Source organism: Acanthochromis polyacanthus, chromosome 11, assembly GCF_021347895.1.
Source record: "Acanthochromis polyacanthus isolate Apoly-LR-REF ecotype Palm Island chromosome 11, KAUST_Apoly_ChrSc, whole genome shotgun sequence".
NCBI lineage: Eukaryota > Metazoa > Chordata > Actinopteri > Pomacentridae > Acanthochromis > Acanthochromis polyacanthus.
Genome location: NC_067123.1, coordinates 27,600,107 through 27,624,135, shown reverse-complemented (window position 1 = coordinate 27,624,135; position 24,029 = coordinate 27,600,107). Strand labels below are relative to the sequence as shown.

The 24,029-nt window shown below is 42.3% G+C and overlaps 3 protein-coding genes across 4 annotated transcripts; 1 reads left to right on the top strand and 2 right to left on the bottom strand.

The window, feature by feature from the left end:
- Positions 1–8,565, top strand: wipf3 (WAS/WASL interacting protein family member 3). 2 transcript variants are annotated; one of them, XM_051956075.1, is made up of 8 exons: positions 1–284; positions 1,825–1,919; positions 2,748–2,883; positions 4,970–5,131; positions 5,240–5,947; positions 6,967–7,104; positions 7,387–7,488; positions 7,591–8,565. In XM_051956075.1, exons 2-8 carry the CDS (start codon positions 1,842–1,844, stop codon positions 7,629–7,631), a joined length of 1,365 nt encoding a protein of 454 aa, XP_051812035.1. In that variant the 5' UTR covers positions 1–284; positions 1,825–1,841; the 3' UTR covers positions 7,632–8,565. The 2 variants fall into 2 exon arrangements, with proteins under 2 accessions (XP_051812035.1, XP_051812034.1); XM_051956074.1 differs by having other exon boundaries at positions 7,384–7,488.
- Positions 8,566–10,004: 1,439 nt separating this feature from the next.
- LOC110970108 (peptidyl-prolyl cis-trans isomerase FKBP14-like) lies at positions 10,005–13,966 on the bottom strand. The gene is made up of 4 exons (XM_051956076.1): positions 13,672–13,966; positions 11,798–11,949; positions 11,210–11,337; positions 10,005–10,440 (listed from the first exon to the last, which is right to left on the bottom strand). The coding sequence occupies exons 1-4, from the start codon at positions 13,863–13,865 to the stop codon at positions 10,282–10,284; spliced, it is 633 nt and encodes a 210-aa protein (XP_051812036.1). The 5' UTR covers positions 13,866–13,966; the 3' UTR covers positions 10,005–10,281.
- Positions 13,967–14,090: 124 nt separating this feature from the next.
- On the bottom strand, positions 14,091–23,250 carry LOC110955788 (acetylcholinesterase collagenic tail peptide-like). Its single transcript, XM_051955165.1, is given in 19 exon segments — positions 14,091–14,935; positions 15,651–15,753; positions 16,271–16,400; positions 17,745–17,864; positions 17,972–18,111; positions 18,228–18,324; positions 18,689–18,769; positions 18,846–18,881; positions 19,209–19,253; positions 19,349–19,375; positions 19,488–19,550; positions 19,685–19,756; positions 21,282–21,308; positions 21,429–21,470; positions 21,694–21,785; positions 21,788–21,812; positions 21,915–22,024; positions 22,152–22,272; positions 22,807–23,250. Coding segments are annotated over 18 exon segments (1,383 nt in total). The 5' UTR covers positions 22,255–22,272; positions 22,807–23,250; the 3' UTR covers positions 14,091–14,865.
- Positions 23,251–24,029: the final 779 nt, after the last annotated feature.

Genomic DNA, 24,029 nt, shown 5'->3' with positions numbered 1-24,029 from the left:
AGTGCAAGAGGCGTTGTGCTGTTAACTTCCAAACCTGCCTGTCTTCTGCCTCCACCGACATGGCTAGAGAAATGAAGTAAAATGAAAAGTTTCTGGAACTTTTTCACCTCTTTACAGGCACTCCACAAGCCGTCCACAAGACAAACGTCTGCGGAGTGTGACCTGGTTTGACTAAAAATAACTTGGACACTTTCTCACTGTCCCGCTATGAAGAGCGCACTCTGAGGGCTCCATCTCACTGAAGCTTTCTCTGCACACAGGTGGATTTCTGACGTTTTCTGAAGGTAAAGGGTTCTAAACTGTTGTGCAGTTGTATGTGCCAAGTGGGTGTTTGTTTTCCTAAAGAACTGCGTGGGGAAATACGTAAAGGTCAGACTGTTTACAGGAGATGAGCTGTTTGTGTTACATGAAATAACAGAATAATGCAGTTAGGCTGCTTAGTTCATGGATTTTACTTGTAAATTCGTCTCACAAGTGCACACTTGGAAGCAAAGAAAAAACAGTGGGCAAATTTGCAAGTCAAAATATGCACACTTTTTAATGTCTGCTGTCCTCCACCTCAATGAGATATGTGTAGATAATCATGATAACAAAATCAAACAGAATTTCCTTTTTAACGTTTTCCCACTGTTACAAATTAGGATAAGAATGACAAAATGTGGAAATAAGCCCACAGTACTGTCAGTATCCCAAATATTGGTTTGCATGCCTTTTCAAAAAAGGTGTGTGTCTTTTCTTTAGGCTGCAGCAGCTGCCAATTCCAGCTGCTTGTTGGTGTCACATCATGTCTCCTCCACCTTAGAAAGAGCACATCTCAAAGCAAAACAACAACTGGCGTGATGTGCACTTCCACACTCAGCTCACCAGTGTCCAGCGTCGCCCCTTTAAAGATCTGAACGGGCAGTGTCACCGAGGCTGTTTGCTTGACACAGATATGAATATAGAAATAGCAACAGTCTGCCAGCTACAAACAGGAGAGGCATGAAGCGCGCCAGAGAGACATGTAATTCAACAAGAACAGGTTCTGTTCTGTGTTTTATTAAATTGCTAAAGAGGAGCGTGTGCAAATTCCACAGAGAACTGAATGTGCACAAACCTCAGGCTGTTGTCAGGCCTTCATTCATGGAAGACAGCATGTCAAGAATCCACGATGCAAAGATGGTGGGTGGAACTCTCAGCGACTGTCACTGTGGCTGTGGGGTTGTTTACCGAGAAAGCTGCTATCAACATGTGGAGATTGAGATGTGGTGACATAATCACTGGGCTGTTCCTGGAAGGTTGCTCTGGTGGATCTTTAATGGGGCTTTGATTGCCAAACCAGTTGCTCTTAAAGACATCCTGTGCACAGTTATCAGTTCAGTACAATCAGGAAAAAACGAACAATGTGTTAGCACGCTGCACTGTTTTCCTGTGGGCCTTCCTTAATGTGTTGTCCATTCAGTCACTGCAGCGAAGGCCTTCTGTCAGTGAGTGACCAAAGGGTAGAGGTCCATTACTATTCACACAACAACCACCATTGTTCCAGTCCCAAGTCCTGCTACAGAGCATTGTGGGAAGAAGAAGAGTAGCCGGGGTGGGGTTGAAGGGGGGCTTGTGTCAGATTTCTCCGGAGAGGATGGAGTGCTTTCTGTTTCCTGTTTTGTGCCGTGTGATGGTGAAAGCTCTTCCTGTTCAGGGAAGAGGGCAGGAGGTCCTCGAGTGTGGACCTTTTACACAGTAGCGGCTTCTGATGAGGATGGCAGAAAACTTAGAAGCTGGTGAGATGCGGCATGAATCGGGTGGCAACTTTGCTCTCAGTAACATAGTGTACATTGTCCTCTGCAGGTATCCGAGGCTCAGGCATGCCGGTCCCCCCTCCTCCGCCTCCGCCTCCCCCAGCCGCCCCTCCACCACCTCCCCCCAGTGCTGCTCTGCCACAGGTGGGTGTTTTTCCCTCTGTCTGTCAACTCTCTCTCTCTCTCTCTCTCTCTCTCTCTCTCTCTCTCTCTCTCTCTCTCTCTCTCTCTCTCTCTCTCTCTCTCTCTCTCTCTCTCTCTCTCATGCAGTTGTAAACAGTCACTCGTGTCCTTCTTGCTGACCATCAACCAAACACCTGGAGGTTATTTGCATTATTGATTGAGCTACTCCACACACAGACTCTCAGTAGCAGCAGAGTGTTATGTTTCCACAGCCGGCTCACGGTGTCCTCATGTTAAATGAGTTTGCAGCCACCAAACAAGGCCAGACTGCACAGACACAGCTCAGTAGATTCTGGATACAGTTGTAATCTGAAGTTGTGCTGCTTCACAATGTAGAGAATATAGACATGATCCTTTCCCCTTTTACTTCTTGTCTTTATCCACCCTTTGCTTAATGGTTGCAGGTTTCATTTATTTGTATCCGACCTGAGATGAAGTCATAAATCTCTTTTTCATACTGAATAAACCCTACAATCTTGGAAAATGACTCAGGCTGCACACTGACAGTTTGGTTCATTAGTGATTAATCTGTCACTTTTTGTATTAACTTTAAAGCCCATAATGTCAGAAAACTGTGAAAAATGGTTTTCAAAGCTCACAGAGACGTCTGAAGTTTGCAAAAAATATAAAACAGAAGGAAACAGCAATGCCTCTAATTTCAGAAGTTGAAATGTTTTTTTGTACTTTGTGTGTATATTGTGGTGTGGGGTACTGGTTGAGATGTATTACATATGGTATACAGTAAAAACACTTTATAAAGTTGTTTTTTTCCCCTTCTCCATGTGGCAGTGTCCGTTGGAGCCTCCTAAGCCGCAGGCTGGTGGAGGAGGAGGTGGAAGGAATGCCCTGTTGGCCGACATCCAGAAAGGAGCCAAGCTCAAGAAAGTCACACAGGTCAACGACCGCAGTGCCCCTGTTGTCGATAGTAAGTCCAGCAGCCTTACCATCCTCATTCTCAGTCTGTAGTCACTAAATATAAAAGCACTTCTGCATTTCTTAGCTGTTGTGGAATGGGGACTAAATAGTGTGTGTTTGTATTTTGAAATGTTCTAGTGCAGTGCATTACGACAAAAACAAATCCTGAAAGTTGAACAAGATGGGACGAGGGAGTGGAGAGGGCTTAGATAGGAGGATGTTATGTCGCTATGGGCTGTGTTTGAACACACACACACACACACACACACACACACACACACACACACACACACACACACACACACACACACACACACATACAGCTGAGTGCACACTCCAGGAAGGAATGCCCTATAGCAGATAATGATGCAGTCACACCAGGAAACTACTATATACAGTACAGTGGCAAACAAAATAGACAATACACACGTTACAGCCTTACTATAGCTTCACAAAAAGATGCTTCAAAGCTTATGGGGTGTTTTTTTTATATTTGTAACAAATGTTTACCGATGTTATCATATAATAGAGTCTGTTTAATAGATTTTCTTATGCTTTGTGGGCAATTTGTGTTTCAGGTGGGTGCAAGACACACTTCTCTTTGGCGAAAGCACAGTAAAATCTTTATATTAAGTTTAAAATTAATGCATAATATATATTATATATATAGTTTTGGTTGTGAAAATGTTTAGTCTATTCACACTTGTTTGCTATACTGTGAAATTACTGTTGCTTTAGTTTCCCTGCACAGTCAGAAACGCACAACTCTCCATGGAAATTGAGCAAAAAGACGACCAGAGTAATTCTGCGACAAACTACAGCTGTAGATGTTAATGCCAATATATCATTTAACAGTTTTAGCAAAGTGTCAGCGAGTCACTGAAATGTCTCAGTGTCAGTTACATTAAAGAGCCAGGCCTCTAGTGTAGTTTGTCCTCAGGGAGATTAGATAATTGGGGTGGTGCAAAAGTTACTCAAGTTCCTGCCTGAGCTACACTAGTGTTTAAAGAAAGTGCACCACTGAGGAATTTCATTTCACTAACCTTTTCTGTGATGGTAAGTCACAATAATGACGTAGCATCCCAAAGAGAAATATACATGAATTATTTAATGAAATTTATCGCTAAGATAAAGTTAACTAATATTTGACAGTTGCTTTTAAAATATTCCAAAAGAAGAATCTGCAACTTTTATGCAATAGTTAATTAACATGTGAGGCCGAAAGGTTATCAGATACCACCTGGATAATTTAGTTTATCATTTTAAATGGAAAACAAAAGGAAAAGTTCACAAGGCAGAGCTAAAACTAACAGCTGGTGCAATTTTACATCATTATCCACATGTGTCAATCTTATCTGGTGCAATCTGTCATAAATATTGTCATACAGTTAGGTTTTTAGGACCAAAAGTACAATTCATTTCAAGGGATGTTGTACTTTCTGTGAACACAGGTGATGTTTATTTCAATATCATGAAACTAATGAGTAGACTAATGAAGTAAAGCTGCTTTGGCTTCAAACAAAAAAACAAGAAGAATGTTTTTTAAATGTTGAATTTGTTTTTTAAATAATTGAATGTGCCTTTCTGCATTTTTATGTTCTTGCATTCTGCATAATAAGTTAATCCATAGGCTTTAAACACTGCAGGATTAGAACAAATGTTAGGTGCTGTTTCTGGTCCAGATTTGGAATGAAGACAACCACAAGCACAAGCACTCCAAGGGATAACCTTCTTAAACAGTATTCATTTTTGACAGTTTGGTCAATATTTGTGCAATACTTCTGTCACTGAAATAGGAAATGGTCTTTAAAGATGCATTTTACATTGAATTTTTTTGCACAAAGTTACTTTTTTTTAATGTTGAATACGAACTCTTAAAGTTTTCCCCTTATGGTTATTGTATGGTTATAGCAGCTGGTACTAATGAAGTAGACAGTTTTCTGAATGACTGAATAAATTAACACATGATGAGCTTAGAGCAAACATTATATCAAAAAACTCCATGATGCAAGATGTATGCTTTTTACATTTACATGTGCCACTGATGTTGACGATTAAATCATTTGTAATTTAATAGCACACGTGTTGTTCCCCAGAACCAAAGACTAACACAGGGGATGTACCTGGAAATGTTGGCGCCTCTCATGGCTCATCAGGCGGGGCGGCACCCGTGGGACCCTCTTTGAGTGGACTTTTTGCTGGAGGGTTCCCTACTCTGAGGCCCATAGGACAGAGAGACTTAGTGGGCAAGACTCCAGGTTGGTGCAAAATGTCCTGTCCCTAGTAAATCTATGCATTTAGGGTGGTAATATGTAATCGTTTTGACCAACAGAGTGACTCTTCCTGTGTGTCTGTGTGTGTTTCAGTGTCTCGATCGAGCTCTTCGGCCTCAATGAAGCCTCTCTGGAATCCTCCCACATCCGCCGACTCCAGCAGCCCTCCAGAACCTCACAGGACAGCAGAGCTCCAGAGCTCCACCCACCGTCTGCTCGGTCCCTCATCCTCCGCTCCTCCGTCACCTTCTCACGGCAGCAGGCACCCGCCTCCTTTCCCTGCCTCGCCTCCACCGCCGCCTCCGCCCCCGCCTACCTGCGCTCCTCCCCCGCCTCCCCCACCTCAAGCCTTTCAGGCCAACAAGCCCCCTCCTCTCCCCTCGTGTCCTCCCCCTCTGCCTCCCTCCCAGGTTACCAAGCCCACATGGCTCCCCATCCAGCACTCTCACCACACATCTGTCTCCCAGCCCTCTACTCCTCCACCCCCTCCTCCATCAGCTTTCCAGACTCCTTCACCCGTCCCAGGCGATCGCTCCTCAGGATGCTTCTACCCTCCGCCTCCTCCTCCTCCTACGGCCTTCTCAGAACCCTCTAGGTTCCCCAATCTGCGTGACAGCCCCCTTGGACCTCCACCTCCTCCTCCACCGCTCCCAGCTTCCTTCACTCCCAGCTGCCCGTCCACCCTCCCTCCACCACCGCCCAAACTGGCCCCAGTGTCCTCCCCAGCCGTGCGCTCTCTGCCGCCCTCGTACCCCTGCAACGCTCCAACTCGACGGCCACCAGCTGTGCCTAGAAGTGCAGGTAGGTGGACAACAAGACACAAAGATTCTACCTTTGTTACAACCAACCTTTAAGCACAGAGAGGCAGGAATTGCACAGAGGATGAAAATTAATATTGTGTTATGTTTTCTGAAGTTTGGAAAGAACTTTCTAATGCTGTGAAAGATGTTTGAATTTGAGAAATCAGCTCTGTCAATTGTGGAACACATTACCAACCAACATAAAATCTTAATTAACAGAGGTCAACTGCTGGCAAACAACAGTAAAATATTTTTTAATCATATATAGTTGATTTTTGTTTTGTTCCTTCATTAAGAATTACAATTTGTGTATTACATTCTAAGAATTTCTTGAGAATGTCCGTAGTGTTCCATGTTTTATGAGAATGAAAGCTGTGCATTTTAACTGTACTGTGTACTCAGAATAATGGAAAGTGAACAACAGTGATAAACTCTCTGTGCAGCACATTAGTTTCATACTCTGTGTTGGAGCTAACTGCATCCTCGCTCTTCTCTCATGGGTTTGGTTTACACTCGTAACGCACAGCCAGCATCACTAGCAATGGAGCCAACTTGTGAGATTAATGGCAAGGATGTAAAAATTAAATATACAAGAGAATGATAGCTGATTTTTTTTTCTTAAACGACTGAGTCAAAAGCTTACAACAGTGGTTCCTAACTTCAAACGCTTGTTGCTTCCAAACAGGGTCACATGTTAAATCCAGACAGTGAGATTATTATTGACTATTTGCCTTTTTCTTGTAAAACACTGTTCAGTTGAGCTGTTTTTCAGTGTCTGAAACATCCAAGTATAGGTTGGAGACTGTGGCAGCTGTTACAGGTAGTCATTACAGCTATGTGTCGCATAACCCCATAGTATTTTTTGTGTGATTTATACAAATTACTGCTTTTTCATAGAAGAAAAATGTAAATATGGCCTAACAGTCTCAACTGGTGTTGCAGAATTGCATATCAGGTTTTTTTTTTTTTTTTACCTTTTATGTGAGGTCTATTGCTGATGTCCTCTCCTCTTGGTAACAGGTGTGGGTCGACTCGCTCCTCCTCCAGCTCCTCCGACACGTTCCCCCTCCACAGAATTATCCACCCGCATTCCTCCCCCTCCACCACCACCTCCCCTGCCTCCATCCGGTCTCAGGAATGGACACCTGCACAGCCTGGGTAAGACAAATTGTGCATTTAATTAGTATAATATGATATGCAATTATAAAAGAATGCCTCTATGGGGGATAAAAGACATCTTCTGCTTGTGACCAGTATGGATAATTGAATTGTACATAGCGGCTGGTTTACACCACCTGTAATACATATCCTCTTTTATCCACAGTATGGGATGTTTGTAAAGATGGCCTCATGTCGAAGCTTTACTTGTTTTACACCGATGGTTGTCATAAGTTGATCCATGATTTTGCTTCTAACTGTGTCTTAATTCTACTTTAGCAGATGACTTTGAATCCAAGTTCCAGTTCCACCCCATAGAAGACTTACCTCCGCCCGATGAATTCAAGCCTTTCCCTCGGATCTACCCCAGCAAAGAAAACAGAGGTAGCTACACAGGACACACATTGTTCCCTAACTTGCCTGAGCACTTTTGGTCTTATCATCTGAGCTGTCTTTTTCCCGTCTTCTTCACACTCTCTCTCACAGTGAACCCCAAACCACCAGCAATCAGGACACACCTCAGATGAGTCATCCCGTCCTTCATCCCCGGCACGCTGCAGAAAGAAATCATTTATTATTCCTCCTCTGTCTTATCTTGACAACATATCTGCCATGGACTTGTTCAGATAGAGGCGTATTTTTGTGTGTCGTTTGTTTTTAGTGTGTCTGTGCTTATACAAGTGTCAAACAGGGTCCCATCTTACACTGTCTATGTGACCTCTGACCTTTTCCAGTGTGGAATGTTTTGAATGTGAGGAGGAGGAGGTTTCGCCCCGCTAATACTCATAAGCTACACACAGACTCTACACATGTACACTCCAAGGACAGCGTCTTCCAGTAGCTATATTTAACTCCTGACAGTGTAACACTTCATTACCTACATACAGTATAGAAACCTTATTTGAGATGACGTGTTGATTCGTCCCTACATACAATAGCACTTTTACAGCCACAAACTGGGGTCCAGGGGAGATGCTGAGTAGCTGCAAAGATTGTATAAATGTGTCAGAACATGCTGCATTTTAAAAGTAAAGCCTAAACGTTCAAGCGAGACAATCCTTACCAGAAATTTGTGTGCAACAAGTAAGTCTAATTTCAATGAAAAACTCAATGTGAAAACATGATTGCATGTGAATTCTTGCTCATTTTTAACTTGCACTGCAGTATAAACTGACGTTGTGTCCGTAAAGCATTGTACACTTAGCATAGTGGTGCTCTCCTGTGTTAATGTGACTTTTTCTTTTTTAAGAGAATACGACGGGGCGATTACTGACATCGAGTGAATCGCTGGAATGCATTGGTTTTAAATGACACTGAATTGTTGGCTTTATTAATCGATAAGTGAGGTATACTGTTTCCTCTCCTTAACGTATTAACCAACACTAACACCTGGGAAGACAGTGCCACCTGCTGGTTGAATGTGTGACCACCAAATAAACCAAAGTATCTTTGTTTAACGAGTGCACTCAGTCGCTTTATTCACGACACTGGTTTGAAAAGAGAAAATAACACACATACCTGACTTTGACATTGTAGTCATTTGCTTCTTAAGTTTAGTCTTGGTGTGTTTACGTGAGGAAGGACAACCCCAAAGCGACAAAAACAGGACAGTCTAGATTCTACTTCAATCATTTTCTGGTTAAAGACTCATGAGTGTAACATCTCAAAACAGCCTTAAGCACTCTGGTTAAATAACAGGTACACTTCATCTCTGTTGTGATTTCATGTGATTCTTCTCTTTGCCATTTCTTGTAGCCAAAATTACCCACTGTAGCTGCAAATTTGTAAAAAAAAAAAATTTAAGTGTTTGACAAATCAGAAGCACTCAATGTACAGATCAGTGCTAAACAATAGAGCCTTTCATCATTGGTGTCTTTCTCACAGATATTTAGACTCTAATTACACTGATAACAACTGGATTGTACAGAGCTGAACCACACCCTTGGGTTCAGTATTATGTCTTTCTGGGAACATTTATATTCAACAAAGCTGTTTAGTTTGTTATCTTGCTTGAACAAATCATCATATCTGCAAAGAAAAAAGTAAATTATACCTTAAACAAAGACTCAATTTACTGATAAATGGAAAATTCACAGCACAGCAGAGATCCAAAAATTCACATTTTGCTAACGATAAACACATTCTAGGTACCGGGCTTTGCAAAAGTTCTGTTACACGGTTTCATGATCTTTAGAGGCATTTACATGTCGAGTGAAAAATTCCATTAAACAAACTGAAAGTTCTACCTTATAGGCAGGTGAGATTAATACAGATTTGTTCTCGGGTGAAGTTGTATCAAGATGGAAGTCAAAAGAGTTGAGATATCTGCTCTCCTTCGTGCTGGCCACAACAAGTCTGACAGAGCCAAACATGAACATCAGCCGGATGACTGTCCACAGAGTCACGGACAGGCTAAAGAATGATGAAGACCTGAAAGATCTTCACCATTCTTGAGCCTCTCTGCTAGCCTACAAGATAGAACTTTCAGTTTGTTTAATGGAATTTTTCACTCCGACATGTAAACGTGTCTAAAGATCATGAGACCGTGTAACAGAACTTTTGCAAAGCCCGGTAAGATCGCAAGATTGATTTAATGACATCATGGCCACTTGTCACAAAAGGTAAGTGGACTTATTTGTTGACTATTTATTTCAACACCTACCTTTAAAAGTAAACTACCTGAATCTAATCAGGTAACAAATACCGTGTTTTGCTGCAGGGTAATTTTCACAGACAAATTTAGCAACACGTATCTTTTTATTTAACCTTCCCACAGGAAGCATTCACTTTCCTTCTACCTCAGATATTTTGAGACACTGGTTACAGTGGTTACATGTTAAAATTAAGAAATACAGCCTTTAAAATTCATATGCCATAATGTTTATGAGCAGCAGGGAAGATTCAAAGGTTACAAGGTGCAAATTTATTGGTTTACCTTTTTACAAATAAACCCCCCCCCACAAAAATAAAGCATTCACTAAAAGTACCAGCTACACAAACTCACAGCTTCACACAGGAAGGGCTCAAGTGCCATACATCACACAAACATGATGCTTCTATAAAATTTAAATGCTTTCAGATAACCTGAGAAAGTCTTTGCAAAATTAAAAAAAACAAAAAACAACTCAGCACCAAAGTGTTTCCACCATATACCACAACGGAGTGCTTTGTGGGATTTTACAGTTCATCGTGTTTGTAAGTGAACTCTCTGGAGGATATAAAGCCGTCCTTGTTCGTATCCTCCTTGGCAAAGATATCCGCCACCATGTTCTCATGGAGAGTGTCGTTGGGGGGGTAACCGTGACGCTCAAACTCCTTGCGCAGATATTCTTTCACCTGGCAGACACGGAAAGAACAGCAACACTGAGTGACACGGAGAGTGAGATAAAGACACAGGCTGAACAATATTATAGTAAGATGATAAAATAAACCTAAACAAGAAACTCTGCACTGACATCCATTTCCTGCTAAATACAATAACAATGTCTAAAATGGGATTTTCCCGCCATTATTTAACACACAAAGGCACATTGCAAGTGGATAACAGCAAAAACAAGAAGAATTTTCCACAAAACAAAGAATATTGCATGACCTAAGAGGTGTCCCACAAAACTGTACCCACAACAAATAATGCTTCTAATTTTACATATCTACTTGAATCTTTGGCTAAACAAACATGAAAAAAAATATTTTGCTGTGGAGAACCATGAGAGAAGATCACATCAATTTACATATTACAGTAGTGTTAATTGTAGTATAAAAACTTTTATTGTGAGGTTATTATTTTATGCTGCCATTTATTTTAACTTTACACATGTTCTAAGTTAGATTTTTATGCCATTCTTACATGACTGACAATGTGACTGGCGCACTCCATCTCCAATATGTTGGTCTATTGTTTAAAACTGCGTACATTTATGCAAAAATATTTTTTCTTGTGAAATACTGAATAGGTTTACCTCTCAAGGCTTAACACATGAAAAGAGAACTGCTCAGAACTAATACACACTTAAACCAGGGCTGTGGGTAGACACTGCTTGGTTATGAAAGCCCACTAAGATTGAACCTAATGTTTGCTGAAATGCAGGGCAATCCTTGTCTTTACCTCTTGCTTGGAGAGCCTCCAGTCGTCGTTGAGGTCCATCTCCTGGAAGGAATCATGCGACCTCGGTCCATTTCTGATCTCCAGCACCTCAACGATGAAGGTCAGTGTGCTTTCAGGTGGGATCTTACCTGACCGCACACAACACAAGACAACATGGCAAAGTGTCAGACTAAGGTTTCTGCGAGCACTATAAAGAAAACAGGTTGAATTGCATGTTCTTAGTATTAATAACAAGCAAACTTAGGTTGTATTTTAGTCCCATCAAGTCATTCAGGTTAGTTAGACACCATAGAGACAGATGTTACTGGTTAGAGAGTTTTGTGCTTACCAGAGCAAAGCACATTATAGTTCACGTGCTCCATGTCGATTAAAAGTGGACTAATGCTACTGAATGAAACCTTCATTCAGTGTGGGAGTCCTAGAAAGCCATTCAAACACAGACTACATATAAAACACATTCATGCATAATTTTCATAATAATGATATTACATTTTGAGAACCTGAAACACTTAAAAACACAATGCCACATGACTCAGCAGCAGGCATGCAGTGAAGCTTTGTAGCTACAGATGGATGACACCACAGTACCTTTTCCTTCCTTCCCATAGGCCAGTGCAGGAGGGATGACCAGTTTTCTCTTCTCTCCAGAGCACATGTCCTGTAGACCTTTATCCCAGCCTTTGATCGCCTCTTTGATGCCCAGTGTGAACCATATTGGCTGCTTGTCACCTTCATTTCGACTGGTGGACAAACAGAGATGCAGAGGGAGTGAAATGTTACAGATCTGAAGAAGTTGTAACTACAAGAAGGTCACATAGATGTTGCTTAGAGGCAATAATAGGAAAATAACAGTGGAAATTGGTGTTAACACAAATTAGCTACTGTTCAAAGTTTGGCTGTAACTGAAGTTATGCAGTAGCCTAGCCGCGCTAGACCCAGCTCTTAAGACACAAGGGTCTAGGAACGCTCGACAGGGAGGGAGGCAGGCTAAAAGGTTGTCTTTCAAATCACTCTGCAGCAATTGGGTAGGTATACAACCAATCAGTGCAACAAATAGGCTGACGTAGTTCCTAGAGCGCCGGATTGTGGCTAAGTCCCATTAGCTTCCCAACCAGCGGAGCCAACTGGTATATTAAGGATTTGCCATATCCTGTCGGCATAAGTCCAAATACGTCTTTCTTCTCAATGAAACACTTCAGCGCCGTCCTTTGTTTATCTTTCAAGTTGAATTTTGGCTTCAAATCTTTAAGGGGTGTGGCCAAAGCCCAGTCGAAAGATAACTGTTTATTGTGTGCCGGTTGTTTCTGTCAGAATCGTCGCGCCTCTGTCGTCACTTAGTTATGCCTGCCTTCTGACTGTACACTTCATGGTGATTCATCCGGCCAGTTTTAGGAGCATCCAACCTCGAGGCTTACGGAGGGTAACTAGACCCACCCTGGCAGAGAATTAAATTCGTTGCCGCGGGTTGTCTAGTGCGGCTAGGCTAGTTATGCAATGGAAATAATCTGTAATTATCATTTTGAATCTTGTGCAGACCCAAAAACTGTGAATTAATTTACTATATGCTGATGTATGTATCAGTGTGCCAAGGTTTTGAGACTTGTGTCAGTTATCTACTACCTGTTGTGTGTAAACAGACAAAAAGCTATAAAATAAACTGTGTCCCCACTACTCTGGTTAATTTAAAAACATCAACAAGGCCAACATTTCTTTTGACTTTGCTTGTGTAGTTCCACTTCTTTTTAATCTGGCAGTATGCTTGGCTACCTTGTTAATGTGGTTGTCTCAATAGGTATTATGTTGAATATTTTGTGATACTTTTCACTACTTCCATGCAATTACACACTCTGCTGCATGTTATTAACCTTGTGTGTCTTTTCACCTGAAGTTTGTATTTTGTTCAGGGTCACATAAAAAGCGTAGAAATGATCATCTGCTTACATATGGCAGTCTTGCTGTCATCAGAAAATGTGGATGACCCCAAAAAGATTTTTTTTTCCCAAATTGATTTTAGAAGAAATAAATAATTATAAGTCACTGTGCCATGTCAATGCAAGTAATTACCACCTCTGTAGAAACTGTCTGGCTCCTCCCCTCGCTTGAAGTAAAAGAAGAAATGTGCAATTTATTTATTTGGGTGAATTTGACTCACGTGCTGCTGACAGGTTGACCAATGAGGTGTGCGCGTGCACCGACACGAAACGGTGTTGTGGCTTTTATATCGCGAGAACTTTTCAAATGTAAAAGCTTCGAAGTTGTACAGAGGAAAGCAACGGAAGCTTGTTCTCCTCAGTAAGTACGAGAACATTATCTTTCATCACTGACTACACATGAACCTCGAGGAGAACCAGAGGAGGTCAACTCATGTTTAGCTTTACAAGCTTTACACAGTTTTACAAACAGTCAGTCGTTTAGCTTACTTCAAAGTCGGTGTTTTACAAACAGTCAGTCGTGAAACGTACCTGGAGTGAAACAGGGTCCCGTTCTCGAAGTATCCCTCATGGTGCACCAGCAGAATGTCTCCATACTTGGACTTTCTGTGACAGAGGAAAGGTCTGTACAGAACCTCTATCTGCACCTCAGATTCAGGCACCTTCCCCCCGCTGACAGACAGCAGCAGGGAAGAGCAGAACCAGCTAAGCACCGCCAGCAGCATGCTAACACAGTCACCTCCAGGAGAAACGACAAACAGACAGCTGCTAAGTTTCTGACAACTGTGCAGCAGCAGCAGGAGTTGGTCCTCTACGTGGCAGTGATTTCTCATCAGGCAAGTTGTTGCAGGAAATTTTCTTCTGATTGGCTGATTCTCCTCCTTAGCCCCGCCCACAGGCTCTCCTCCCTCACTGCTCCCCTTTAGCATCAACTGAGTGAGAACTTTGAAGCTGGTTCCTGATCTTTATTAGTGTTTCTATGAAATTTACAGTCATGCGGGCAGATTCTCAACTATTCACATTTCACTGGAGTCATGCTGCTGCAGTATTCAGATTCTTTTTTTTTTTTTGCTATTGCTCTAAGAATGACATTCATTTTCCTTCTGTCGGGTTATTTGACATTCACATCTAAAGGGCCACACTTTGGCGTGTACATTTACAGCACTGGTTAAATCAGTCTGTTGTGCACTGAAACACATTTACATGCAATATCACTGCATTGCACTTCATGAATATTTGTTTTGTAGTACATTGCACAGGAATAATCACATTTACACACCCCTGATTTGCATACAACAGTACATATAGTATCTATAATACCACTGGTTCTTTGAAAAAGGCTTTTTTCTCTCTCTTATTAAAAAGAACATAGCTTATTTCTGCATTAACAGTGGGCAAGTCATACACATTGTAAATATTTCATATGATACAATCATTAAATCCCACCATCACCAGTGTCCATAACAGTGCTGCAGCCGATGGTGTGACCGTTTACCAAGAAGCTGTTCTCTGAGGTCAGTTCAACATTAAACCTCAAGAGGGACAGCCGATTCAAAGCTGGCTCCCATGACTTTTCATGGCTCAGAGCAGGCACAAGAGCTTCCCTCTCAGTCTGTCAGTTTTTAATAAGGGGTGAGACTTCAGTAGAAATCTGAAGTAGAATCCCCATGATCAGAAAGAGGAATTGCAAAGATCCACTGTGGCCATTTCATCAAACGTTTGAATTCAGGTGAAGTACTTGCAGCCGGTAGAATCAATGAGGCAAGCGTCGGTGCATCTGAGCTGCCCAAAGGATCTGCAGAAAACACAGAAAGTGGTGTATAACAAGTACAGTTAACTACATCATACAAAAAACTACATTGAACAGCAAGTTGTGGTTTTTACAAAGGAGAGCAAACTGTAATGATCTGTTGGCTGGGTTAGTAAGCTCCGGGTGTTCCCGCTGTTTTTTGGCAGCCAACAAAACCAGGAAACTACAGGAAGTTTTGCTTCTTGAATGCAGGTTTGTCAGCTTTGGCACGTGTCTATGCTACGCAAGGATAATAATCAGCTGCTTGCTCAACTTAAGATTTAAGGCACAGATATGAGTGTGGTGTTGATATTTCAGCAAGAAAACGCACATGAATTTTTCCTAACATTTAATCCATTATCTGTACATTGCTTTATGCTGCAGGGAGCTGCAGATGGGCTGGAACTTATCCCACCCTGGACAAGTCCTAAGTCCTCAAATGCCATATTATTTGTCTAAGCATAAATATAAAGCACGCAGAGTGGTGTGATTTAAAGTACTGTACTCCAACTGCTGCCAGGATAGTGCACCGTCATCTCTGGATGGTTTCAGAGACGTCACAGTAAAAGTAAGATAGTTCATTCAAGTGACCTTTGCAATCTGCAAATGGGTGCAGCTGATTAAAAGGAAACATATGGTGATATCTTGTGAGTCCGTAAGTGAAGGGGTAATCAAATGAATGGACACAACGTATGTCCATGTGCTCTGTCAGTGAACATACCCAGGAAGGTAGGATTTGCAGGTCTGGTAACCAAAGTCCTTTCCATCGCACTCCTCCATGCCTTCATGTCTGTAACCATCTCCACAGTAGGCCCACTTACAGTCTGGAGTAACGAAGGGAAGGAGACGAGGGGAGTTTCGCAGCAGGGGAAGGAAACAGGGGTAGGAGGGAAGGGAGAGAGAGAAGACGTTACTAATTTCTTTGGCACTGCAGTCTGTTGCAGTGATGCCAATACAGCATTTTCCTGCTAATTTAATTGGACAGAAGCAGAGAGTAGTGAGAGGATGGCAGGAAAAGAGGGTGAGATTGATGAAAGATCAAGGAAAGGTTTCACAGTGCTTACTGCTTTTATCCACTGCCATGTGGCCTCAGACTGTGTGGTCTACTGTAGTTAGGCTCTGCAGGGCATCTCATGAGCAGCTGGGTGTGATAGCATGATGTGTGCAGCAAAGAGCCAATCTACTTTGTAGTTAGAGATTAGTTCCAGTAATAGTTTTGTCCAAATTCTCAGTTCACTGAACCATAATACTTATCAGCCATTCGTATTTTTCTGTCTTCAGCGCTGCATTATTGGCCATTTCTGAATGTGTGCAAGAAAGCAGAAGAAACACGCAACTCACTGAGACAAGCATCAGTTACAATCTGGTTTCCATCATCACACTCCTCTCCATGCTGGGCCTGAACCTTTCCATCCCCACAAACACCAACTCTGTCCGGGACTTTCTCTGTGGACTGGAACGGCTGGAAGGGCTACAAGGGTTGTAAGTACAATTTAATATTTCAATCACTGAGAAATCTTGAACACCGTGTTCGGCTCTAGTGGTTTGCTTCAAAGTACTGAGGCTACAGTTGGGCTTTATTCGGTGAAAATTTAACCTGGAACATACAGTATAGTAGTCACTAAAACTGTTTTCAACTGAATGCAGACAAAAAGGATCTTAACTATTTTTTTCTGGAGCTTTCACCTGCATTTCTTGGAGAGTAACTAAATACATCTACTTAGGTACAACTTTGAGATACTTGTATATTACTTGAGTATTTCCATTTCATTCTGCCTTTTACTTCAACTTCTAAATTTTCAGAGAGAAATATTGTGCTTGCTGCTTTACTACATTTATCTTACAGCTTTAGTTACTTTAAGGATGAAGATTTTGTATAATGGATGATATAAAAGCTTTTAAAATACAACTAATTTTGAAAAATTAACATTTAAAAACAAAAATAAATGTGTGGTTGGGGTCATATTTCTGATGTCTATTAGTTGTTTACAGCTTCACCAAATAGTAAATGTATTACATATGTGAGACATTAATTAATTTCGAGAAACGTTCAGATTCACTTAACGAATCTTCAATAGAAACCTATCGGATAATCTTGTAATGCCAAAGATAATCATTATGAGTCACAATATATGTCCACAAAAAGCCTGTGGTCCATCTATTTTATAACATCTGAACTGAGAAACATCCAACTGATCGTGTTGTGGCACTTTTATTGAGAATTTACACATTCGTAATAGAAATATAACTTGTGGGAAAAATGCTTTATTAACCTTATTTTGGGGCAAAGTCACCAAACATTTAAACATATTTTTTGTCAGCGTTGACTGGGGATTTTATACACACAGTTTTTATGTCACAGTGAGCTTTAAAATTGCAGATATTGTTTTTCCATTCATTTAAGTAAAAGTCTAATAACTGTCTGGGAGCATTACAAAGATGGCTGCCAAGTGGTGAGATTTGTCTTTAAGGATTTTGTCATGACCCCTCAGATTTATTGGATGTCTTTGTATATTAAACTTAATGTATAGTAATTCCAACCAGCTTCACCTACAGCAGCTACAAGGGTGACGTGCTGCTGATACAATGTTGTATCAGGATTATTAATTTAACAATGTCATATGTGATATATCGGTCAGAGGGACCAAACAGGTACTTTTATTTTAATATTGTAACCATATTTTGCTGCCAATACTTGTGGTCTGGATTTTTCATGCAGGCTTTTACTTGTAATGGAGTATTTTTACACTTCTGTAATGGTACTTTTAGTTAAGTAAATGATCTGAATACTTCTTCCACCACATAAGGTCCTTACCTGTATGGGCTTCCATCCATCTTTATCTTTAAAGTACAACATCCTCTGATCCTTCCTGAATGCTATTGAATTGTCTAGATGTAGACGGTTCATCTCCTCCTCACTGTTCACCACAAATATCTGTGAACACAAAGAGAAGTGAAAGTAGCCATGTAATGAATACTTCAGTACTGACACAATGTGTTTTTGATATTGAAAGATTGTATTGTGAAGGAATAGGATCTTACTGCAGAGACTTTATTGCCTCCACGCCGATCTGTGTAGCTTCCAAAAGGGGCATTATTTGCTGTGGGAATGGTGTCACAGTCACATTGACCTGGTGGACCTGGAACACCCTTCTCACCCTTTTCCCCCACTAGATACAGACCTGCAAGAAACACAGAGGGAGTGTCATTAAAGACACACATGGCCAGTACAATCCAGTAGAGTAAACTGAGGATGATTGTATATGAGTGTGTGTGTTATGTTTGAATGCTGCTGTACCTGAGGCAGGAGGACCAGGTGGCCCAGGGTGGCCATTAGGACCTGGTGGTCCTGGGGGGCCCATGACTCCAGGGGATCCACTATGGCCCTTCATGCCCTGTGCAAACCAGCCAACATATCAATTGTTAGAGTAGAAAAGACATAAATAGAAAGAGTGAAGGCAGCCTGTATGTCACTGCCACTTGTGTATTGTTGTGATAACCTGGAATATAATGTACTGTGTGTACCTATTTAAATGTATAGAATGAGAAGCTTTAGGATGAAAAACACCCCCTGTGGTGGTCTAAGCTTAGAGCTTAAAGTAAAGGTGTCTCTAGAGTGTCAGTGCTCCTCACCAGACTAGAAAAGTGTGAATTTTCTGAGGCATCTTATATTCCGGTCCAAGCTTAATTGATGTCAAATATGAACAAACTGTAATGCATACTTGTGCATTATTCTTGTTTGTATTTTGCGCCCCCCACCTGTTTGCCTCTCTTTCCTGGGCGTCCAGTTGGTCCTCTCTTCCCTGAGACCCCTGCCTCTCCCTTTGGTCCCAGTTCACCCTTGAAGAGGCACAAAGTCATCAGCACTCAGATTACATCCAGTCTTTAAGTGTCCTCATTCTTTAGTTATTCTTACCTTTTGCCCAAGCATCCCTGGCAAACCAATGGAACCCTAAACAGAGACACAATAGGAACTTGATGTGAAATAAGTCTTTAGTTTCATGCACAGCAAGGACTAATAAACTGTATAATGCTAATTTAATCTGCCTTTGAGTTAGACATGGGAGGCAGTGTCTTATGAACTATTTGAACCAATATTTGAAGGAGCGGTTGGAGGGGACTTTACAGGCTAATTAAATTATTCCATCCATTAGGAGACAGCATGAGTTGAGATGCTCATTACCCTAGCCAAGCATAAATGGGCTGAATGTAGCTGCACAACATAACGCTGTCCAAAATGATGTCAGGACTTGCAATAAGGGAAACATTTCTGTCGAACCTTGTCGCCTTTTGGTCCTGCTGAGCCAGCATCACCACGAGTTCCCTTTAAGAAAAGGGAAGGGGAGAAAAAATCAAATGCAGGATATAATGGTTTTGTAGTCACAGCAGACAACATGGAACATGTGACTTTAAACTTACCTTATCCCCTTTGTAACCAGGTAAACCCTGAACAAACAGACAAGGAATGTAAGAGCCAATCAGACAGGAGGAAATTAAGCAAGATTTCAGCGTGTAGTCTGTATTAGGGTGCACAAGATGTTGTAAAGATGTGAGTAACCTTTGTTCCTGGTGGTCCCCTCAGTCCTGGTAAACCCATGAGTCCTGGATCACCTTTCTCACCCTTATGAAGAAATATAACTCAATTACTGTCTATGTCGTATACCATTTATGACTTGGCATATGTATTTTGTATGCTATGCCACACTAGGATCCCCTGTAGTCAAAAATATGTCTGTGCCCAAAGAGAAGGCCTACCTTGGGTCCCTCTGGACCAGGCCATCCTGGAAGTCCTTGTTTCCCTGGAAGGCCTGGAGCTCCAGTACGTCCCTACACAAAAACAAGTGTCAATGTCAACGCTCAGTGAAACTATCTGATATAGCTTCTGGTACCTCTTCAGTTCTTCAGTAATAAATTTGGTGCAAAAGTGACATGAAGGTGAAACAGGTGGTCTCCTCTATAAATTTCATGAGGGATTTTGCATAGCTGTGAAGGCTCATGCACATCTACAATTTCTTGCAGTGAAAAAAATCACTGGTTGTCTCTAGAGACTGATGAACCCTTTGTGCCATCACCTTTAGGTTTCCTGAACTGCGGTTTTGAAGCTGAGTCTGGTCGCTTTGTCTGTTGCCATCTTAGTGTCTGACTCTGCTTAGCTAACCATCTGGTCCAAAAATTAGCAAATGGATGGATGGATGAGTGGAGCTGAGACAGGACTTGGATTTTCCGATGATGGTACCCACCAGTCATTCAAAGCTTTAACACCCATAATTAGGCATAACTTTGCACTTTAATACAATTTGAATAGGTAATCAATAGGGAAATGAGCTATAGAAGCCAAGAAGAGATTTTTTTTCTTTTACCAGACTGTAAACATGTTTATTTCTGCTGTAAAATTGGGCATTTAAATATAGAGGTCTATGGCGATTGACTCACTTCTAAACCAGCCTGACTGAAGGACCTGCAGTTTTTGGCTTCATTATTCAGCCCCTAAGAGCTGAAATGTTGTGTTTCCAGTTAGGTTTAGTGCAAATATAAGGACGGTGTGTGGGAGTTATAACTTCCTTTAGGGTTAAAAGTGTCTGATCTCCAACAGTATTCAGCACTAACCGCGTTCACTTATGCAGTCTTATTGTTGTGGTTCATCAGAGACAAATGAGCACAGCTTCAACAGTGCCACTTAGTGTTGCTAATTAGTAGACAGGAATATGGTCTTAATTAATCTCACTCGATTGCCAGTTCCCTCCGAGCAGAAGAGCCAAATCTGTTATGCAACAGCCTCGCATCTTGGTGACACCTAGACAAGTATCGCAGAGCTGCTGCCATGCAAGCAGCGTGCTTTCATTTAGCTGCCTGTCATTAAAACCGCAGCCTGTAGAGACACTGTGGACCTGCTGTGTGTGCGGAGTGATTTATCATGGACAGCAAAAGCACTTAGGGAGATTAAAGTGCAGAAGTGGAGTGCTGGAGAGGCTGGATCAGCAGGACTAGAGTCCAGCGCGAGGGCTAATGGAGCCAGGCCAAGGAAAGCAGAAGAAAGAAGGAGAAGAAAGGAAGAGGGGGAATGACAGAGGGGTGATGAGCATGAGAATGACGGGAGGGATCCAGGAAAGGTGATCAAGCTTTGCTACATGGTTACAACGGCTACGGAGACTAATGTAGCTTGACCCATTTAGCAGCTGCAGAGGATATTCTGGGCACATCAATAGACAAATAACATCACAGAGAATGAGGATGCATTGAGGGGACGAAAGAGGCAGAGAGCGGGAGAAATCCAGATCCCATTATTCCAAGGGCATGCAAGATGAACCAGAGAGAAATGAGCGGGACATGCAGGAGAGGAAGAGCAGCTCACCTTTGACCCTGGACGTCCAATTTCTCCCTGGAGGACAAATGAATTGAGAGGAGATGCAGCGCTCATTAGAGCCGAGCAGCACAAGGACAAGCACAAATGCATCTATAGAAAACTGCATTAGAGACATAATTCACAAAAAAAACACACACACCTTCTCCCCCTTGGTCCCCTTATGCCAGGTAATCCACCCTGACCCTGAAAAATGACACCAAATTTGTATGCAGCTCACATATCTCATACTGAACACGGTACATTTGGAGAAAGATCAATACTAAAAAGGTCACGTCCACGCTTGCTTAACAATATTTCCATCTATTGTCTTAAAATTGGCTACAGCAGCCTGATTACATTGTCTGATAGATGATTTAATCAGACATCATGTGGTATTTTATTTCAAAGCAAAAGGCCTTACTTCTGGGCCACGTGGTCCTGGAGGTCCTGGAGGTCCAGGTTCGCACCCCGGTGTCACAGGTTTTTCTTTTTCTTGCACCTTTCCTCCAAAACACTCGGTTCTAATACGCTCATGCCTTCCTTTATTGGAAAATCCAAAAGATAGGCTTTCAATCAGATGCCAAACAAAAGCATTTAGATGACGGGTTTATTATGCAAGCCGGTGTATGCGTGAAGACTTACAGGGCTGCCCCGCTTCCAAAGCTGAGGCGGAGGAGGGAAAAGCGGTGGTGGAGGAGGCGACATGAGACAACAGGGGTCGAACCTCACCGGCTCATCCAGCAACCTGAGGGCTGAGAGGAGACCAGAGAGGCTGCTGTGATGAACCGCAGCAGGGAAATGTACATGCAGCATGTTATGTAACTGGCAATCCTGCAATCATCCTGCAGCATCAGGCTGCCACACCACTGGATGTCTTACCTGGGTGGGCGGAGAGGATGCCGTCCATGTAGGAGTGACGGGACAAGGCCCATGCAGGACATAGAAGAATGTGGAAGGACACTGCAATTTGCACCAGATCCATGCTGCTGCTTGACTTTCCCTAAAACACACAACACAAGCGGTCACACACACTCTATTTCTGTTTCCAGAGCTTAATGCAGACACTGGCAGCTGTCACTTTTTCCTTATTCCCGTTTGAGGGTGTCACTATTTCATCACTTCCAAAGCCCCCCCTCCTCCCCTCTCTCCTTATGGCATAATAAACTTGTTGCAGCTACACACTGCAGCAGATGCAGCCACCTCTGTAATTCCAGCCGTGCACCAACCCCCTCTGAGCCAGAATTAGACCTAAGGGAGGCCACTCACTGTCAGAAGTCATGTCAACAGTAGTAAGACTCACATGTTCATTCACACAAACATTTATAGTCCACTCACATGACCACTGATTGTGATCAGTGTGATTTGCAGAAAAGATGCTCACTTATCAACCTCCTAATTAATCATTACAGTCTTTCTTCTTACAGCTGTTTAAAAAGTACACCCTGTTCTAATGATGCCACAGCTTTAAACTGAAGGAATGTCAACTTACACCCGTGTCTTTTCACGCACAGGACCCCCCCCCCCCTTCCCTTACCTTACCTTCCGCTTGCAATTGTGCCGCACTTGTAGACACGCTGTCTGGCGCTCCTCTCACCCTAAATGAAATGCGCGGTGTGCAGCTCCACTGATTGTGGCTCTTCTGGCATTTGGCGTATTGTAGCCAATCTGGAAGCCTAATAAATCTGATCCACTTATCGACCCGCTTTTTTCTCCTCCTCCGCCGGTCAATAACAACACAATTGTAGAGAGACGGACCGTTTTTCTGCCGCCGCTAAAAGCCCAGCAGAGGCCACAGAGTGGAGCCAACCCAGCGGTGCAGCTTCAGTCCCAGCGGGTCTGGATCAGAGGCGCATTAACCGGAGTCTCATCTGGATCCCCTTCAGGACAGCTGGCTGGATAACGGTGGAGGCTCTGACACTGTGGCGTGCTCTGCTGTGGCACGTTTTGTGTCCACGCAGTGCTGCTGGTGTCTTTAGCAGGGGAATGGCGCCCTCTGCTGGATATTTAGATCCATGACAGAAATAGAAATCGATATTACGTATTATGAACATCTTACAGTCATTGCCAAAGTTAACAGACACTTGTGAAGACCATTAGTATCATGGCAGTATGGAGTTTCCAATGACTTCTATAACTCTGAATCTTCTATGATGGAATCATTCAAACACCTTGTCACAAAACAGTAATGCATTTTGGTTCTTTCATAGATTTATTATAGGTCTTTTGCAAATATGACAAAATCTACTTGGTCAAAAATAGACATACAGCGATGCTAATATTTTGATAAACGTCCCTTGGCCATTTTCACCTCAACTATGCACTTTTGGTACCCATCCACAAGCTTCTGGTTGTATCTTTGACCATTCCTCTTGACAGGATCGGTACCGTTAAACTACATTTGTTGGTTTTCTGACAGAGACTTGTTTCTTCATCACAGTGCACAGGTTCTTGTTAAAGTCAGGACTTTGGAGAGGCCAGTCTCAAACCTTGATTCTTGTCTCATTTAGCAATTTCTTTACAACTGTTAATATATCTTTGAGATCATTTTCTTAAAACGCCAACTGCATACAAGACCCAACCTTCTAGCTGAAGAATACGGAGATAATCCTCCTTATTTATTGTTCGATTTGTTTTGTGTAAAGCACCAGTTCCACTGGCACCAAAACAGTTCCACAGTATAATACTGCTGCCTCCACCACCGTGCTTGACGGTAGGGTTGGTGTTCTTGGGGTTCAAGACTTCTCGCCTCCAGACATA

Excerpts from the sequence above, each read along its gene's own strand:
- wipf3 (XM_051956074.1), top strand. The coding sequence starts at position 1,842 with ATGCCGGTCCCCCCTCCTCCGCCTCCGCCTCCCCCAGCCGCCCCTCCA. Across the intron at positions 1,920-2,747 it reads CCAGTGCTGCTCTGCCACAG|TGTCCGTTGGAGCCTCCTAA; the intron begins GTGGGTGTTTTT and ends TCCATGTGGCAG. Across the intron at positions 7,489-7,590 it reads CCCCAGCAAAGAAAACAGAG|TGAACCCCAAACCACCAGCA; the intron begins GTAGCTACACAG and ends TCTCTCTCACAG.
- LOC110970108 (XM_051956076.1), bottom strand. The coding sequence starts at position 13,865 with ATGCTGCTGGCGGTGCTTAGCTGGTTCTGCTCTTCCCTGCTGCTGTCT. Across the intron at positions 11,950-13,671 it reads GGGACCCTGTTTCACTCCAG|TCGAAATGAAGGTGACAAGC; the intron begins GTACGTTTCACG and ends TTTGTCCACCAG. Across the intron at positions 10,441-11,209 it reads GGAGGCTCTCCAAGCAAGAG|GTGAAAGAATATCTGCGCAA; the intron begins GTAAAGACAAGG and ends CGTGTCTGCCAG.